This window comes from Mus caroli, chromosome 15 (assembly GCF_900094665.2).
Source record: "Mus caroli chromosome 15, CAROLI_EIJ_v1.1, whole genome shotgun sequence".
NCBI classification, from domain to species: domain Eukaryota; kingdom Metazoa; phylum Chordata; class Mammalia; order Rodentia; family Muridae; genus Mus; species Mus caroli.
In genome coordinates, this window is record NC_034584.1 from 73071273 (window position 1) to 73083238 (window position 11966).

Sequence of the window (11966 nt, forward strand, 5' to 3'; positions counted from 1 at the left end):
AAGTAACTCTTGTTTTGAAAAATCAGCTGTAACTCCAAAGGATTGATGCCCTGTGTGCATAATTCACTCACACAGAGGAATAAATAATCTTAAAAGTAAGATCTTTATTAAACCCTAATTCTTTCTTGCTTAAATAAACCAAAGCAACCAGACAAACAAACAAACAAAAGGAATGACTTTAGGGCTTAAGGAGTCAGGGGGAGAATGGCAGTTCTAAATAGGACGCTTTGAGTAGAGGGCATTGATTAGCAACACTTGTCCAGCAAACTCCTGTCTTCAATAGAGAGCCAGGCAGTGATACCGGGGTCATTTGTACTAAAGTCTGGTCAGAGGTAAGCATGAGTGCCGAAGCCCAGAGTTGTGTACCTGGCTGTGATAAGCAGAGAGTGTTGTGACCGGGAGACAAGAATGCAGGTGCCCAGAAGGTGAGGCAAATCAGCTGTTCAGGGATTGCTTCTCGACTTCCACCATGTGGGTCTCCCACATCGAACTCAGGTCGTTAGGCTTGGTGTCAAGGGCCTTCACCAGTTTGGTCATCCTGAGTGTTCTCAGGTTGAATTTTTTGAGGAGTGGGAGAAATTTCTCGCTGCAGGCAAAACCGTTAACACCTAAATCTAAGATCAGGCCTGCTACATCTTAGCAGGTCACTTGAAGCCGGCAGCTAGTCATCTTCTCTGTAACGTTTTCTTCTGATTTCTCTTTATTTTTGTTGTTGTTGTTTTGGAGACCTCGCTTTATAATCAGAATGGCCTGGAAATAACTAACTTTGGTTATCCTCGAATTTGCTGCAGTCTCCTGCCTCCGCCATCCTTCAGATGGCAGATGTGAGTCAACAGGGTCTAGGCTTCCTTCCCCTTATCGCTTGCCCGCCCCTACTTCGGAGAGTACACCATACTCCACAATAATATCCTTTGAAAAGCCCGTTTTGCAGGGAGGAAGGAACTCTGATAGTTTAGGAACTCCGACCTTCCAATCAGAGCTACTTCGCTTCCCCAGCGACCCCGGAAAGGCTTTGGGGCAGGTTGGGCTGGGCGGGACTTCCGGTCCGGCCTAGCAGGCGCGGAGTTCTTCTTCCGCTCTCTCCCACGGGCTTCTGAAGCGCCGTAGCCATGTCTTACCCCGCTGATGACTACGAGTCTGAGGTAATGAAGCGGTGAGCGCGTGGCGGGGTCCGCGGCGGGCACCCGGTTCGGTGGGATCTGTCCCCGAGGTGAGGCGGCGTCCAGATCGGGCCGGAACATGCGGACCTCGATCATTCCGGCCCTCCCGGCGCCCGGTCTCCTCCCCGGGTTCCTCCTCTGCCGGCCGTATGTCCCCGCGTGTAGTCGCAGTCGGAGGCGGGCTGAAGGGTGTTTGATGCTGAATTCTTGGCTCTCGTGGCGTCTGCTTCAGACGGGGCGATTACTGTGTTTTTCTTGTCTTGTTGCACCTGTAAGCGTGTTTTGTGCTTGCCCGGGGTCCCTTTTCTCTCACACATGTGAAGCCCTCCGAGGTAAGCGACTGTCAGTCTTACCTACGTAGTGTGTTTTGCCTCCCGCTTGACATGGAGGCCCGAGGACGAGCATTTTTGGAGTCCCCATTTGGCGTATCTTCCTAACTTCGTTTCTTTCCTTGCAGGCTGCTTATGATCCCTACGCCTACCCGGGCGACTATGATATGCACACAGGTGAGGCTCTCAGTTTGCCCGGCTGTCTTGGTGCCTTCCAAGGATTGGCACTTTTATCTTTGACCATCTCAGCGTTGACTCCCAACAGGGACCTGTTAAAAACTGCGTCCTGATGGCCCGAGTGGTGGAGTCTGCCATTAGGTCTAATTGGTAGGGTGGTGTAGAGTCTAATTAAACCAGGCCTTTTTTGTGGTCTACCTGCCCACGTCAGAAGAGGACCATCACTGACCCGGCTGGGTTTTTCTTACTTGAGGCAGATCTTATTTGTTATACTGGGGTGGAACCCAGAGCCCCATGCTTGTAGACGGTCTCTGAACCACAACCACAGCCCACCTCCCCAAGGTGAAAAAGCTTTGTGGCGTTGTTGTTTGGGTACTGGAGATGAGATTAAACCACACACTCCAGCCCCAAAGAAGGAAATCTTGGTGTGAAAATCTTCCTTGATTCAAACCAAGTCTAAGTGAAATATTTTGGGGAGGCTTTTTTGAAGTTTACCGAAATGTTCTAGTCACTTTGAGATTAAGTAAGTACCAAGTGGCTTGCGGTGCTCACAGTATGTATTTTATTGGCCCTTACAGTAGAGTAGTTTTACAAAGTAAACACGTTAATGTGTCTTTAAAGGTGAAAGAAAATAGTGTACTATGTATCATTTTGTTAGAAAGTGAGTTTCCTTTCCTGTTTTTTAAAGATGGGGTCTCATTATGTAGCTCTGGCTATCCCGGAACTCACTATATAGAGCATGCTAGCCTCACAGATTCAGCTGTCTGAGGGTTGGGATTAACCCACCTACCCAGCTGAGAAATAACTTTAATGGTAATTGTCCTGAGGGACAAGGACAGTGGGCTGGGATTGAGGATGACGGCTGACCTTAGATCCTTGCCCATGCTGGGCAAGCAGTCTGGGACTGAGTCTGAACTATATCCCCAGCCCCATGGGGTGGTCCTGCTCTGTGGTGTCATCAGAAGCCTGGGAGCACTCTGTCGTGTCTCTCTCCTAGGAGATCCGAAGCAGGACCTTGCCTATGAGCGACAGTATGAGCAGCAGACGTATCAGGTGATACCGGAAGTGATCAAAAACTTCATCCAGTACTTCCACAAGACCGTCTCCGATTTGATTGACCAGAAGGTGTACGAGCTTCAGGCCAGCCGCGTCTCGAGTGATGTCATTGACCAGAAGGTGTACGAGATCCAGGACATTTACGAGAACAGGTGTGGGACATTGTCTTTCCGAGTGGAGCTGGCCTGGCGACGGGGGCCTGCAAGATGATGCAGCTCCTTCCTGTGTGTGCAAACATGTGCGTGTGTGTGCTGTATGTGTGTATGTGTTTTGGAGATGGTTTCACTATGTCTATGACTCCTTTGGGCCAGAGCGCTGGTTTATCCTTCCTAATGCTGGCCCTTCTTCATATGGTTTCTCATGTTGTGATGCCCCCCAATCATAAAACCATTTTTTGGTTGCTACTTCATAACTCATTTTGTTATTGTTGTGAATTATAATGTAAATATTTTTTGGAGGTAAAGGCTTGTCAAGGAAGTTGTAACCCACAGCTTGCAAACCACTGGCCTGGAGCCATGTTAATGAACTGGACTTTGTATCACAGAGACAAACAAGATCTAAAATAACATCATTACTAATAATGACAGAAGTACCAATTTGCACATGTTACCATGTGGATGGCATGTGTGTTTATTGCTTTGCTCTTAACAGTAATCCCATGATGGGAGTTGTGTGATTTTTTTTTTTTCTTCTTTTCTTCTGTTGTAATAGAACTGAATTGCATAGCTAGCACTGCATATGCCGAGTTCTGAACCTGTGTACTCTTGACACCGGAGTCTAATTTTTGAACTATGTAACCATCCAATGCATACCAGTGTGAACCAAGCTCCGGAGTAGTATTGAGGGGATACCCTGAAGACAATGAATGCTAGCTATAGACAGGCCAGCTAGGGATGAGATAGGAGATATTTCAAGCAAGGATGGATGTGTGTGTGCAGATAACCAGCTGCCTATTGGATCAGTGGACCGACCTCTGTTCCCACATTGCTGAGGGTCAGGAGAGGAGAGCTGGGTTGAGGCAAGGCTTATGGAAGCCTTAGGCTCTGGTTTCTGTCTCTGTGCTGTTTCCCATGTCTCTGAATCGAGGGTTGGGTCTTGAGTCCTTCTTGTTCTGCAGTTGTGAATTGTTTACATTTGGCTTTCAGCTGGACCAAGCTAACTGAAAGGTTCTTCAAGAATACACCGTGGCCTGAGGCAGAAGCAATTGCACCCCAAGTTGGCAATGGTAGGTGTAACGCTGTGTCTCGTGTGCTGGGTAACAGATGTCAGGACTGGACTCATCAGAGAGGTGAAGAGGGCTTGCGAGGTTTTCTATCTTTTTTTTTTTTTTTTTTTTTTTCTTCAAGATTGGGCTTCTCTGTGTACCTGGCTATCCTGGAACTTGCTCTATAGTCCAGGCTGGCCTCAAATTCAGATATCCTCCTGCCTCTGTCTCCTGAGAGGTAAAGATAAAGGCCTGTGCCACCACGCCTGGCTTGCCTTTGTTTCACTTAGCATTTTGTTTCCCCGGAGCTTAAGATGTAGGATGTTGGGGAAATTACCCAGTGAGAGAAAGCTGTATAATTTGAGCTTTCCCAGATCTAGGGTCTTGTCTTCTTCCTTTGTGGGTGGGGTAATCCTTGAGTCCCTTTGCCTTCAGCTTCTTTGCCTCTCACCAGAGCTCACTTTCATGTTCTGTGTGGATGAGGTCAGCAGATGTGGCTTCTCTTTGGCGTATGGTGTTGAGGATGTGACCAGGACCTTAGGCATGCAAGACAGGCTCCCGTTGAGCTGTGGTCTGTGTTTGCCAAGCACCAGTTTGCTTTTTAAGTTGTTTGTTTGTTTTGTTTTTCTAGACTAGCCCTAGAGCTATCTCTCACAGAGCTCTCCCTGCCTAAGTCTCTCAAGTACTTGGCTCACAGTCTTGAGTACGCCATGTGTTGGATACATAGCTTCTTGGGGCACAAGCTTAAGAATTTAAAAGTTTAACCTCTAAATCCCCTCTGTCTCTCCACCTGAAAGGCTGCAGCTGCAGAAGACAGCCAGTTGGTTTGTAGATTAACGAAGTACCCTTCAACCATGTCTTTCAGATGCCGTATTCCTAATTTTGTACAAAGAATTGTACTACAGGCATATTTACGCCAAAGTCAGTGTGAGTACTCTACACTAGTGTTGGTATTATCAGTAGCTTTGCCAGATGTCTACGTCAGTTCCATCTCTAGCCCAGTCTCTCGTCCATGTCTAAAGATGCTTTGTATGTTTTTTGTTGTTGTTTCTTTTTACTTCTTTATACGAGTATGAGTGATTGGCCTACATGTATGTCTGTGAGCCATGTGTGTGCCCCGTGCCCACAGAGGTCAGAAGAGGGCATCGGAACTGGGGTTCCAGACAGTTGTGGGCTGGCTGTGGATGTTGGGACTCTAACCCTGGCCCCTGCGAGAACAGTGCTCTTCACCATGAAGCATCTCGCCAGCCCCCCCCCCCATACCCCCATTGGTTTTTGTTTGTTTTAACTTTCTCTGAAGAAAAACAAAATGAATTGTTTGACCCAGAAAGTTGGTCTCTGTTGTGGACACTTGAGCACTCAAGCTTGTCTGTCCTTAATGTCTCCATCATCTCAGGGGTACATATATCCTTACAGCCCATCACCATTAGCACATCCCAAGGCAGATCCACAGCCCTGCTGGATGACATATTTGCTTTTTTTTTTTTTTTTTTCCGAGACAGGGTTTGGACAGGACTTCTCTGTATAATACCCCTGGCGCTCACTCGGTACACCAGGCTGGCCTTGAATGCTGCACCTAGCTTTGATTGCTCATTCTCTGTTACTGGCCCGTTGTAAATATTAACCATCAGTGGAGATTTCTACCCGGTATTATGTTGTTCAATCCCAATAAGCCGTAGGCAGCACTAGAGCTAGGCAGATACCTACCCTCCACGCTATTCTCTCTACTTCCCCCGCTGATGACCCTTGAGATATGACTTGCCATGTGGTCCACCTGGGCCCCTCTTACTTCTGCTGACCAGGGCTTGTGGTCAATTCTCATGATCTCTTACCCCATGGCACCTTCTACCCCCTCTACCTTCCTTCTCTTCTATGGTCCTGCCTCAGACCTGAAGCCCAGGGACTGAAACTCCACCTACCTCTCTTTTACCTGCTATAGGCTGTATGCTTATTTATTCAATCAATAGTTTTGAATTAAGGAGCAAGGTTACATAGCAGCACTTGGTGTGTGTGAAGGTCTCCTCATCCCTGAGGGCAGCCAGTCCTGAAGGCCAGTATTTAGCATCACAATACAGAGCCAAGGACCAAACCTAAACAATTCCTCTTTTGTGTCTAAAAGGTTCTTTCTCTTAGACTAATAAATAAACAACATACATTAGGAACAATTACAAAATAATCATGAAAATTATTAGGTAAGAGTTACATTCAAAAAGTCCAGTTTGTATTTGTCAACTCAGAAGAAAGTATTTTATTATCTATCCTGTCTTGGTGAGTTCAGAATCTAAATCAATTTCTATCCTACCATTATTAACTTAAAAATATTTTCTTATACCTAAAACTTTTTCTTTTTTTTTTTTTTTTTTTTTTGAGACAGGGTTTCTCTGTGTAACCCTAGCTATCCTGGAACTCACTCTGTAGAGCAGGCTGGCCTCAAACTCAGAAATCCACCTGCCTCTGCCTCTCGAGTGCTGGGATTAAAGGCGTGCACTGACAGATCTTATGTGAAGCAGCAATTATGAAGGACTAGCTTACCATGTCTTGGCAGAGCTTGCCAGTGGACTATCCTGTGTCTATTTGTCCTTTCTGGACAGTGTTTTGTCTGCAAGTGAAGTTAGGACATTTTCTTTGCCCAGTGGCTAGCTTGCCACAGTTGGACCAACTTCATCTGGAAATGTTTGGTGCTCATTATCCTCTCCCAAGTAGAATGGGGTGTTGTCAGGAGTCGACATGTCTCAACGTCAAAAAAGGTCTTAAATTAATAGAATTATATCTAAAGATCAACGTTCTGTGAGTCTCTAAGGTTTTTGAAGACCATCCAAGGAGTTAAAGCGTGAGCTAAAATGCAGCTATGCCCCTTATACCAATTGCATGCCAGGCGGCAGAGCCCATGAGCATAACAGCAAGTATAAATGCTAGCCAGCCTAGGCTCTTCCTGGGCACCACGCTACACTTCCACTGAAGCACAGCTCTGGACGCTGGGGACAGATGTCAGCCTAGGTGCACAGGTACAGACCCAGGAGACAGAGACAGACAGATAGGCAGGTCTGAATCCTGGATCAGCCTGGTCTGCATAATAAAGTCAGGGTAGGACCTTTTGCTGATAGATACATCTGTCTGCTTGCACACAACAGTCTGGCACTGGAAACTTGTGGTAGCCCAGTGCTGGGTTGTCTCTTTTAACTCTGGCCTTCAGGTACCCCAGATGCTCCCTCCTCCCCTTTGTTAGGGCCATAGCTCCAGAAGCACCTTCCCTAGAACTGCATGCTTGTTGTGTGAGTGTTGGTTGTGATCTGTGGCCATAAAACTTGGCCTTGTCCTGATGTTCACTCACTGTGGTATCCCAGTCTTCCCCTTCTTACGTACTTGAAGAGGACAGGCCTCATTCTCAGCCATGGCGGTGCCCTAACATCCTGTTCTCTTTCCAGGGGGGGCCCTCCTTAGAACAGAGGTTCGAATCTTATTACAACTACTGCAATCTCTTCAACTACATCCTCAGTAAGTCTCAGATTTGGCCAAAGGAGTGTGTTTGAGCACCTAGCTTGCTCTTTTTTATCCAGATTTCAATGTGCAAGTAGGAAGAAGGGGGGTTGGTGGTTTAGTCTTTGATGAGGGAGACTGATGGTTGCTCTGCAGCCCTGCTCCAGCGGGCAGCTCCTGCCTGGACTCTGATCTTCTCCTTGTTCTCTCTGTAGATGCGGATGGACCTGCGCCCCTTGAACTCCCCAACCAGTGGCTCTGGGACATCATCGATGAGTTCATCTACCAGGTGTTTGTCCAGCCTCAGCCTTAACCACAAAGAAGTAATTCCCACAGGCAGTGGCCATGGCCGTGGCTGTGGCCAGTGTTCGTATGTCTCCAGCAGGGCCCTGGGGCACTGGGCTCTAAGTTAGAATGGTTTTCTGAAGAGAAGAGTGAAGCCTGGGAGGGAATTGCATTTGCCAGCAGGGAAGCGTTGGGCTTGAACTCTTCTCTTCTGCCTGGTACTTTTCTGACTTCAGGAGCGGGACTGGCAGCTGCAGATTTTAGGGTCAGGAAGAAATGGCTTCTAGACTAGAGGCTGCCTAGGGTCTAGTGAGGCGCCTAGGGTCTAGTAGCTGACATTGTTCAAGCCTTGCTAGTTTCTCTCATCCATCCAATAGAAACTTCTTGTATCTTTTTTGTTTCTCTTTGTAGTCCAGGCCTGCCTTGAACTCAGAGACCTGCCTGCCTCTGCCTCTTAAGTGCTGGGATCAAAAGGCTGGGAGCCACCACTGCCAGGCTGTAAAGATTTCTGTAGCTTGATCCTGTGTTTCCCTGGCATGTTATATCAGAATGTGGTAGCGCGTTGCTTATCTGGAAGGAAATGTCTCTTGCCTTGGAGTTCTCTTGTTGAAGCTACACTGAGAATGTGGCCAGGTGTAAAGGGTGGTGACAGCTATGTGGCCTGGAGGTAGAAGGTCGGTGACTGTTGACTGGCCCTGGATGTCGGGGGTGTGACCTCACTGCCCGCTGTAGTTGCTTCCCGATCTCCATCACACGGCTCGCTGGGGAGATTCCTGAGGTTCTGCGCACATAGTCACAGAACAGCTCCTGAGTGTCCCTTGTGTGGTCAGTATGGCATGCACCTTTTAGCTTTCTTCCAATCATCTTAGAAGCAGACCACACCACCGGCCATGGAAGCGGGAGGCAGGATCATACCATGTTCCAGGCCAGCTAGGTCTACATAATGAGATCCTGTCTTTGAAAAAGTTTAGAATTTAGAAAACTCCAGGGGAAGTCGGTGTCTTTGTTTTAATTTGCTTTGATACAGTGGCTTCTGTGGCTCTGGCTGTCTTCTAACCTCTAATCCTCCTGCCTCGGCTCCCGTGTCTTGGGGTCACTGGCATACAGCCAACAGAAAGGTTAGAAATCAGTAAGTAGTGAATGATGTTGTTTGAACGTAGTCACAAAGCGGGGAGCCTCAGTACAGAGTGTTGGTGAGTAGTGACGGCTGGAAGCACCTTCACCGTGCCCTAAAGGAGGCACCAGTACCTCTCATGGTGCAAATCTTAGGCCAGGGTCACCTTGCTGGGTCCCCCTGGCCCTGGCTTCTCAGATGTCAGCCTGTGGGCATGATGGGAGATTGCTGGCTGACCTGCTGACTCAGGAGAGAGGAGACTCCTCTGGCCAAGCTGCATCCCTCTTAAGATGAGCACAATTCCTCAGCTTAGCTGCTGCTCTTTAGTGAAGGGCTTTCTAATTCCATAGAGCCCAGGATCAGTGAGAGCCTGGGAGCCTTCAGGCCAGTACGCTAGACACAGTGGGAGTGGCTCCCTTCCTCAACACGCTCTTTTTTTTTTTTTTAAATTGAGATAGGGTTTTACTATGTGGAATTCACTTTGTGAACCAAGCTGGCCTTGAACCCACAGACATCTGCCTTCTACCGCTTAAGGCATTTGCCACCATTTCGGGGGAGTTAAGTGTTTTCAGTCCTCAGATAACATGAAAGTGCCTGTTTGTATCAGTTAATTCCAGGGGACATTGGTGCATAAGTGTTTACACGAATGTGCTCCTATAGCGAATGTGCTCCTATAGCGCTGTCACTTAATATCATGCTTTTTCTCAAATGTTTGTTTATTTAATGTACAAGTGCTTTGTCTGCATTTAGACCTTTGTGCCAGAAGAGGGCATGGGATCCCATTACAGATGGTTGTAACCACCATGTAGTTGCTGGGGATTGAACTCAGGACCCCTGGAAGAGCAGTCAGAGTTCTTAACTGCTGAGCCATCTCCAGCACTACAATATTGAAGCTTTATTTTACCATTTGCTGTGACTTGAAGACACACACTTTGTCTTCATCCCAGTGCTTTGAGAAAAGCAGGATGAATGAGAGTTTGAGGTCACCGGAGCCATAGCTTTGTCATTTCTACCTCTAAAAATTTAATAAAGCCTGTGTCACCTTATGCTCTGCATGTGACTGTCACTTGGATTTATGCCCCTGCAACATCTTTTCCTTCTTCAACAGTTCCAGTCATTCAGTCAGTACCGCTGCAAGACGGCCAAGAAGTCAGAGGAAGAGATAGACTTCCTTAGGTCCAACCCTAAAATCTGGAACGTGCACAGCGTCCTCAACGTGCTGCACTCTCTGGTAGACAAATCCAACATCAACCGGCAGCTGGAGGTCTACACCAGCGGAGGTGAGTGCGGTTGGGATCTCCGTGGCCAGCTGCTTCTGCTGTGGCTTCTTCTGTGGGGTCTCGGGACCTTTGCATTAATACCTCCCAGACCGTGTGAGTGTATATGTGCGCGTGCGTGATGCTGTGCTTGTGGACTTGGACAGAAGTTGATACCCTCTACCGTAAAATGGATTTTGGGATCGGAACTTAGGCCACTGGGCATACGTGGCCAGTGCCGAGCCCCTTCACCTGCTCTTCCGCATACTTATATTATTGACAACCACAATGTTCTAATTACTTCTATGTCGCCACTCTAGTTGTGGGTGTGAACCTGGGATAATGGAACCTAAAAGTGAGGCAGACTAAAGTCTTATACAGTAGCCAGCTTTGTTTGGAGCATCAGACAATTTATCTTTCAAGACAGGGTTTCTCCTTGTAGACCAGGCTGTCCTTGAACTCAGAGATTTATCTGCCTCTGCCTCCTGGGTGCTGAGGCACCACCGCCAGGCAGGAAACTTTTTTTTTTTTTTAAAGATTTATTTATTTATTTTATTTTTATTTTTTTTTAAGATTTATTTATTATATGTAAGTACACTGTAGCTGTCTTCAGACACTCCAGAAGAGGGCGCCAGATCTTGTTGCAGATGGTTGTGAGCCACCATGTGGTTGCTGGGATTTGAACTCTGGACCTTCGGAAGAGCAGTCGGGTGCTCTTACCCACTGAGCCATCTCACCAGCCCAGGAAACTTTTTAACAACAAAACGTTTAATAAAAGTAAGATACTGGGTTATCTGAAGTAAACCCACGCCTGTTCCCTATACCTGGGAGGAGCACAGAGGCTCATCTCAAGAACAAACCCAAGTTTAGAAGGAGCAGGTAGGTTAGGATAGAAACAGAAACAACAAATGAGCTGCCACTCTCAAAGCTGTTAGTCACCAGGAGGTGAGAACACGAGCGGTCCGGATGCTTGAGACTCCTGGGTAAGGGTAAAGTGTGTTCCGATAGCTGTGGCAGCAGGTAGGAGAGACTCTTACTGAGCAGCATTCAGTGGTCAGTCAGGCCAGGCCTGTTTATCGTCCCCTGTGGAAGCATCATAGCCCCCGTCCTTCACAGGTGACCCGGAAAGTGTAGCTGGGGAGTATGGACGACACTCCCTCTACAAGATGCTCGGCTACTTCAGCCTGGTGGGGCTTCTGCGCCTGCATTCTCTACTGGGGGATTACTACCAGGCTATCAAGGTGCTGGAGAATATCGAGCTGAACAAGAAAGTAAGTACACCCGCTGCTCTGCTCTGACTTCCAAGAACACCGATCTCCTGGGACCAGTGGCCAGGAAACAGACAGGGTCGAGCTTGAGGAGTCTGCACGGGATGGCTGACAATACTGAAGTGTGAACTCTCAGAGTCTCTGTCCTGTCTGCAGAACACAAGAGTGAGAGCTCTTTACTCGTGTAGAGTTAAAAGCTGGGCATGGGGGCTGGAGAGGTGGCTCAGCAGTTGAGAGCACTGAGTGTTCTTCCAGTGGTCCTGAATTCAATTCCCAGCAACCACATGGTGGCTCACCACCATCTGTAATGGGATCTGGCACCCTCCTCCGGTGTGTCTGAAGACAGCGACAGTGTACCCACATACATGAAATACATAGATTAAAAAAATCTGGGCATGGGTGATGCATGCACTGTGGGGAGACAAGGGCAGCAGAAAAACCACAAGTTCAAGGCCAGCCAGGCTTCTATATCATTAAGACCCTGTCTCCAGGGCTGGTGAGATGGCTCAGCAGGTAAGAGCACCCGACTGCTCTTCCAAAGGTCCTTAGTTCAAATCCCAGCAACCACATGGTGGCTCACAACCATCCGTAACAAGATCTGACTCCCTCTTCTGGAGTGTCTGAAGACAGCTACAGTGTA

At 47.8% G+C, this 11966-nt stretch overlaps 1 protein-coding gene across 1 annotated transcript in view; it reads left to right on the forward strand.

The window, feature by feature from the left end:
• Nucleotides 1-1017: 1017 nt before the first annotated feature.
• Eif3l (eukaryotic translation initiation factor 3 subunit L) overlaps nucleotides 1018-11966 on the forward strand; it is a 19162-nt gene continuing 8213 nt past the window's right edge. Inside the window, exons 1-9 of the mRNA XM_021182728.2 lie at nucleotides 1018-1142; nucleotides 1618-1666; nucleotides 2664-2874; nucleotides 3868-3947; nucleotides 4792-4853; nucleotides 7352-7421; nucleotides 7619-7692; nucleotides 9911-10082; nucleotides 11175-11329. Of these exons, the coding sequence (XP_021038387.1) occupies nucleotides 1110-1142; nucleotides 1618-1666; nucleotides 2664-2874; nucleotides 3868-3947; nucleotides 4792-4853; nucleotides 7352-7421; nucleotides 7619-7692; nucleotides 9911-10082; nucleotides 11175-11329 (906 nt within the window). The 5' untranslated portion in view covers nucleotides 1018-1109. The remainder of the gene's footprint in view (nucleotides 1143-1617; nucleotides 1667-2663; nucleotides 2875-3867; nucleotides 3948-4791; nucleotides 4854-7351; nucleotides 7422-7618; nucleotides 7693-9910; nucleotides 10083-11174; nucleotides 11330-11966) is intronic.